Source organism: Apis dorsata, unplaced genomic scaffold (genome assembly GCF_000469605.1).
Source record: "Apis dorsata unplaced genomic scaffold, Apis dorsata 1.3 scaffold_390, whole genome shotgun sequence".
Taxonomy (NCBI): Eukaryota; Metazoa; Arthropoda; class Insecta; order Hymenoptera; family Apidae; genus Apis; species Apis dorsata.
In genome coordinates, this window is record NW_006263651.1 from 675,451 (window position 1) to 683,176 (window position 7,726).

Consider the following 7,726-nt stretch of genomic DNA (forward strand, 5'->3'; position numbering starts at 1 on the left):
TTTATATTTGATTATCTGCATATAAATATTCAAAATTTTATTTATAGATGTATGATTTTTATATATTAGTATTATTAATGTTTTTTGCATTTTTAATTTCACTTTTTACTTAATATTAATTTATTTATAGAATTTATTGTTAATTATAAGCTTATAATATTTAATTTAAATACAATTTGTGTTTTTTTTAGTATGCATGATGTGAAGTAATGAAAGAAATACATAGTAAAAATATATAGAACTAAATATAAATATAAAGAAAATCTATTATTTATTTCTTCCTAAGATAATTTTCCTGAGAAAATTTTAAAATTTTGTTATAAGAGTTAAGTGATAAATTTTATAAAATATATTGTAAAATATTAAAAATATTTTTTAATGAAACTTTTCACATTATTAGAAATTTATCATTAATTTTATTTTCAACTAAAACTATGGTTAATTGCATTTGATATGTATATAAATAAATATGTAATTTTAATGAAAAATTCAAAGCAGGCATGAAATATATACACACTATAGCCTAACAAAAGTGTGTTTATAGCATCGAATCTTCGGCCAAGAGACAAGCATATATAGTCAGCCTAAATGTAAAGAATAAACATCTAATAAATGGGTCCAATAAACATGCCCAAAATGGTGTCAGAAATGATCCGGTTATATCAGAATCAACTTCACATCACAAGAATGGCTTTTTAAGTCAAGGCGAATTGGGTGAGCTCTATGTGAGGTACGATATTATTTATTTTGTCTGCTTTGCAGAATAAATCATCATATTTTATCATTTTTTTATCATATTTATCAAATCCAAATAATTACTCAATATTATATTCATGAATAATAAATATATATTAATAGAATTTTTATTTTGTTAAACTTTAAATTTATTATATATTATTATTTATGTTAATAATTTTGAGTTTAAAATATAAAATAATACATATTTCATATTTCAAGTATAATATTATTCTAATATTAATTTTATTAATTTATGAAAAAAAACATCATTCTGTAAAGCGGGCAAATTTATAGATCTTTTTTTTATTTTTTTCATAAAACAATAATAAAAAATTTAAAATCGTGAGTCATTTTGTAAACAATTTGATGAATTTTGTATTATGTACGACCTTATATAGCACCCTTCCCAATTCAGCCATATAAAAAATAACCATTAACTGATTCGCATTTTATTAATAATAATTTTAATTGTAAAAATTTAGATATATATAAATGTAAATTATAAAAAATTAATAGAATATAAACGGAATATTAATAAAATCTATTAATAGATTATTTGATTTTTTATTGTATCATAATTAATATCAATCACTTGCATGTAATATATATCTCATATTTACCTTGTATAAAAATTTTAATATATATACATATACATATTTTTAATATATATATCATATTTATATTGTAGTAAATTTTAATTTTATATAAAAGATTTTTACAATAATTTTATATGTTTTGTGTTTATATAAAATAAACACAAATATACATTATGTTTCAGAATAATGTTTTATGATAATATTAATGCATGCATAATTGATAATACTTTTTCTATTGTATTATGATGATAATTTATATGTATAATTTATAAATAAATTTTATACTTAGGAGTGGTCTTCTAAACTTTTGTGCAGTGGCACTAGCTTTAAATGATTTGGGTTATAAAGCAATTGGTATAAGACTTGACAGTGGCGATTTAGCATATCAAAGTAATTTCGCCAGAGATTTGTTTGAAAGAATTGGTATTAAATATAATATACCTTGGTTTGGGAAATTAACAATCTGTGCATCAAATGATATCAATGAAGAGACCATTCTAAGTTTAAATGAACAGGTAGATAAATACAATATAAAAAAATACAATTTCAGTTTATCATAAATTTTTTTATTTTTATAAAAAATATTGATTTTATAGAATCATAAGATTGATTGTTTTGGAATTGGAACACATTTGGTAACATGTCAAAGACAACCAGCACTAGGTTGCGTTTATAAAATGGTTGAAATTAATGATCAACCTAGAATAAAAATCAGTCATGATGTTAGTAAAATAACAATACCTGGTAAAAAAGTTGCATTTAGATTATATGGAGCAGATGGATGTGCTTTAATTGATCTCTTACAAAGATCAACAGAAGAAATACCACAAGTAAAACATAAAGTTCTTTGTAGACATCCTTTTCAAGAGTCAAAAAGAGCTTATGTTATTCCAACGCGAGTGGAGCCACTACATAAGGTAAATTAATAAAATATAAATTTCTATAATCATAATTTATAATATTTTTCTATAAATACTTAGGTTTATTGGAAAAATGGTAAATTATGCCAACCTTTACTTACATTACAAGAAATACGAAATAAAGTCCAAGAGTCTTTAAGAACACTTAGAAATGATCACAAGAGAAACCTAAATCCTACACCATATAAAGTGAGTTTTAATACTTTGAATTATAAAATATTTCGTTAAAATTGAAAATTATGATAATTTATACAGGTTGCTGTTAGTGATGATTTGTATAATTTTATACATGATTTATGGTTACAACACGCACCCATTGGTGAACTTTCGTGAAACTGTAAATACATCATTATTATAAGAAAGTAACAAAAAAAAGATCACGTATTTAAATAGCCTATCAACATATTATTCAAAGATTTAAAATTTTATCTGTACAAGTATTTGACTATAGTACATATACATTATTTTGATAACTTATAAAAATTGTATTTTGATAACTTGTAAAAATTATTTTATATTCATATAGCTTTACAAGTATAGGGTGAATTGTTTGTAGGAAACAAAAGTATAGATTATAAATATGAAAATGTATACAAATGTATAAATGTATACAACAAGTATAGAATGTGTGATAGTATATGTAACTATCATACATATTTAGTTACTTTTGATTTTTAAAAACATAGAAAATGAATAAACATAAATTAATGATGCACAAGTAATTTCATATGTAAATAGGAAACATTGAATGTATATATAATAGAAGAAAAATTATAGAATCGGCAATGTAAATTAAGTGTAAATATTCATTAATATGTCTAAAATTTTTTTTTTATATATTAATATCATTTATTGATAATATTTTCTATATTTTCTAGTTTAAAAAAGAATTACGAATTTTTTTTATAATGAAAATAAAAGAAATTAAAAAGAGAAAAATAATTTTGTAAAATAAAAATGTATGTACTTACTCAATATAAGCAATTCAATATATATTTATAAGCAATGAAAAAAATTAAAATTTAAAGACGATTTCTCTTTGAAAAAAAATGTACAAAGTTTGAGCATAATAAAAATATAAAATTTTAAAATATATAAAGCTGTACAAAAAAATATAGAGAGAAATCTTTTTAATATGTAATATAAAAAAAAACATTTTAATCATTAAATATATTACGAAATTTTCATTAAATTTTTATTTTTGAAATTACCTATTTCATTCAAGAGAATTTTTATAATTTAATCTTATTTACACAAAAATTTTATTATTTTACATATTAAATATGCTGTCTTTTCAAATTAAATTTCATGTAAATCAAATATATCAATAAAAAATAAAAATTTTTATAAAAATTTGTTATTTATTCGGATTTATTATCTAAAATATTAATATCAATATGATCAATTTTTAAGCGTAAAAAATATGTAATAAAAATTTTTCTTTTTTTTATATTATACTTATTATACTTATATTCTCAAAAAACTCAAAGAAGAATTTAATTATTTTATTTAATCATTTCTATCTTATGGAAGTTAAAATAATATGATATTTTATATTTTTTGAGTATTAGTTTCTACAGTTTTTAAAATCAATATTCATTTAAGTATTAAATGTATTTTATGAACATATAAAAAATAAAATAATCATATTATATTAACATTAAATATATTATAACATCGTTATAATAATATCCTTATTTAAAAGAAAGAAAAAACAGGTAATCTTTCTAGATAAAATATTTACGATGAAATAGAAGAGGTTATATATGATTAAAATCAAAGAATTACAAATAATAAATTATGATTCGAAAATATTTTATAATATGTGCAATTTAGTTATTTTTTCTTTCTGCAGATATTTATATATATATATATATATATTTATACACATACACATAAATATATACATATATATATATTTCCTTTTTTAGCAAATAAACCAATTTATATTGAATTCTATAATTATACATCTTTTTTTAATTTGTGATATTTTTTAATAAACATTAAAAAAACATTAAATATTAAAAATTTTGTTTCATTTCACCACTAAGATTTAAAAAGTAACTAAAAAAATAGATGGGAAAATCGTAATATTTTTCCTTATTTTTTCTATACATTTTACAGGAAAAGAAAAATTGTATTGATACAATTATAATGGATTTATACTAAAAAAAGTAAAGAAGACACTTCGTATTTTATTTTAATCATATATTAAAATTAATTAACTTTAAACTTGTATTATAAAAGATACAACAAAAAATATGAAAGGATTTCCACAAATTATTGTAAAAATTTGCCCATTCATTGCATTGTTATATAGTATAATTGTTATTATTTTAACAATATATATTAATGAAAAACTTACTCCAGTTTTCATATTTTTTTGTATTCAAGTATATTTAAATTGGTATTCAATATATGCTATAAGTCAAAATGCAACAATCATGGAAGTTAAAATAATAGGAAAAAAATTATTAATACATAATAAAGCAGAAAATAATGCTGAACATAAATATTGGTATTGTGAAAAATGTATTAATTATACATGCAAACCAACACAACATTGTATTTTTTGTAAAAAGTGTTTCCATTTTCGTGATCATCATTGTTTTTTTTTGGGTGCTTGTATATTAAGGCAAAATATAGGTAATTTCATTTTATTTTGTTTTTATACATCATTAACATGTATATATTCATTATGTATTCTTGGACCATATTTATATGAGAATATTAATCGTGTAATAAGAACAGATACAGATTCTTTTAATATATTTTTGAATTTTTGTTTTCCTATTGCTCTTATCAAATTATTATATTCTAGAGAAAATACTTATATATTACTTGTTACAATGTTTGATATATTAGTTTCTATTTTGTGTATTTGTTTGATATATGCAACATGGAAATTGCATAGTTGTATGACAGGTAAACAAAGATATGCAAATATATCAGAAAAACAAACTTTGAAAGAAATTTTTGGAAGTTACGGTCTGTCAAATATTATTTTTCCGTATAATGGTCTCATAGGAACTAGAGATCTTAATGGGAAATATGAATTGAAGCAAATATAATATAATAAAAACAAATGACTAGAATAGTTAAAATTACCATAAATGATAATAATAATAAATATAACTAAATGAAAAAATTTATTAAGATAATTAAATAAAAAAATATATTTATGCATTTTTTATATAAACAATGTATATACAATAAAATACATTTCTCAATTATGTAAATTATATTATATTGTAATAAATATCATATACATCTAATACATTTACATATTTATACTTCTGTATGAATCATAAATCATTGCACTCTTCATAAATTTTTATACATATAATATTATAATATTTTCCATTACGAGATTCACATATATAATAAAGATTATAACAAAAACAATAAGAAACATTCATTTTATTTGATCTAGAAAATAATAATAATTTTTTAATACAATTTTTTTGAAAATTATTAATAAAATTATTTTTTTAGAGATATTTAAAAATAATGTGAAAATTTTTTTTACAAACATATAAAATATTAGATATTGATCTGAAGATAATGAAAAGAAATAAATTAATAAAATATTTATATAAATTTTAATTCATTTGTTATAATTGTCATTATTATTATCAAGAAAAATTTTATATTATACTAAAAAATTTATTTTATAATTCTGTATGAATATGATGTTGAGCTTTAAAATCATTAGGATGAATAAATACTCCTTCTGTTGTCATCCATTCAATATGAGGAGAATTAGAGGAATATTCTCCTACCACTTCAGTTTGTCCAGTAATAGGATTACCATAAACTCTTCCACTTACTGCTAAATATCTATAAAATAACAGAATTTTAATAATAATAATTTTTTAAGGAATTTTTTTATACATAATATAAAAATATAGAAAACTCACGTATCTGTATCTACATGTTTCAACATAATTGATTCATCTCTTCTCCAAAATTCAGTCTGACATATTAAAAGCCAATTATCACCATTATCACCTTCTCCTTTATTATCTCCATAAGCAGATATTTCTTGTTTACCACTAAGTGGTGAACTGACACGATGGGAATGTAGATTTTTTTTTGTTGCTATATGTTCTAATCTTATAATATCTCCACATTTAATTGGTATCCTATAATTATTGCATATTATAATTATTGTTTAAAAATCATATATTGAAATGATTAAATATATACCCTCTGGTACATTGTTTCTTTGTTCCTGCTTTTACAAGCCAATAAGAATTTCCATCTTCTTTAGCTGAGGTTCCTGTTACAGATTGTTGACCACTACCACTTCCATATTTTATATCATGAGAATGTAATCTTACTTTATAATTTACATTCATTAATTTTAATGTAGAACCGCATGTCACATGTTGTGTTCCTTTAGCTGTATACATACATACTTTCTTATTTAATTAAATTAAATTAAAAATAAAGTTTCCTTAAAAATATACAATTAAATTATACAAATTCTTAGAATTATGAATTTTTAAAAATTTTAGAAAATATATTAAAATAATATTTATTAAAATGATTAGTTTTAATAGAAATTCAATTTTTTAATTATTTTAAATGAAAATAGGTTAACTAAATAATTAATGATTTATAAATTATTCTATAATAATGAAATCTTTTTCAAATGAAAATTTTATAAAATTTTTGAAATATGATAATTTAGTAACTTAATCAAAAAAAAAAAAAATTAATAATATTTCAAAATATATACACTACATGTAATTTTGACGTTTCATGAAAATAAATATATTAATATACCTTTCACAGGACTTGTCCAAAGTAAAAATATTACGAATGAAATCATAAATGAGAAATAAATGAACTTTTCTCTCATTTTTAAAATAATAAAGTATTCGATCTATAGAGAAATAGAAACTGAAAGTTCAATACACGTACATAAATATATCCATGTTCGTGTTAAATTTCTATTGGTGTAACGTATTCAGGGGTTCTCAATTTTTTGGTTCCTGATTATACATTCATTGTTTACTAATGATAATAAATATAGCTGATATTCATTTAATTTAGATAATTTTGAAAATAATAGGAACGTATTAAAATTATTTTATATTCATGTTTATTATGCAAATATTTTATAAAACATTTTTTTATTTTTCTTTCAAAGAATAATAAAGCTACTAGATATTTCATAGAATTATGTAAAATAATTCATATGAAAAAAATTTGTATTATGCTAAAATTGCAACAACATTCTTGGAATCATACTTTATGTTGGAATAATTTGATTAACATTTTATAAAGTTACATTTGAAAAATACAATAAACAGCAATTTAATCTATAAATTTAGAAACTAACTACTTTTTAGGCAAATTTTTTAATAATAGCACAAATATTTTTTTTCTATTTATATAATAAAAATGTCTTAATTATATTTTCTTTGGATATATATATATATATATATATATATATATACACAC

General features: G+C 19.7%; 2 protein-coding genes across 4 annotated transcripts in view; one reads left to right on the forward strand and one right to left on the reverse strand.

Annotated features, from left to right (window-relative positions):
* LOC102676153 (nicotinate phosphoribosyltransferase) overlaps positions 1–2,935 on the forward strand; it is a 6,500-nt gene extending 3,565 nt beyond the window's left edge. For 2 of the 3 annotated variants that reach the window (XM_006619129.2, XM_006619131.2), the window contains 5 exons: positions 545–730; positions 1,624–1,849; positions 1,931–2,251; positions 2,315–2,443; positions 2,510–2,935. In XM_006619129.2, coding sequence (XP_006619192.1) covers positions 545–730; positions 1,624–1,849; positions 1,931–2,251; positions 2,315–2,443; positions 2,510–2,587 — 940 coding nt within the window. In that variant the 3' untranslated portion in view covers positions 2,588–2,935. The remainder of the gene's footprint in view (positions 1–544; positions 731–1,623; positions 1,850–1,930; positions 2,252–2,314; positions 2,444–2,509) is intronic. The other variant, XM_006619130.2, reaches the window with a different exon arrangement.
* Positions 2,936–5,837: 2,902 nt separating this feature from the next.
* Positions 5,838–7,303, reverse strand: LOC102679258 (stromal cell-derived factor 2-like protein 1). Its single transcript, XM_031512112.1, has 4 exons — positions 7,046–7,303; positions 6,464–6,659; positions 6,175–6,399; positions 5,838–6,094 (listed from the first exon to the last, which is right to left on the reverse strand). The coding sequence occupies exons 1-4, from the start codon at positions 7,119–7,121 to the stop codon at positions 5,926–5,928; spliced, it is 666 nt and encodes a 221-aa protein (XP_031367972.1). The 5' UTR covers positions 7,122–7,303; the 3' UTR covers positions 5,838–5,925.
* Between the last annotated feature and the right edge of the window lie 423 nt (positions 7,304–7,726).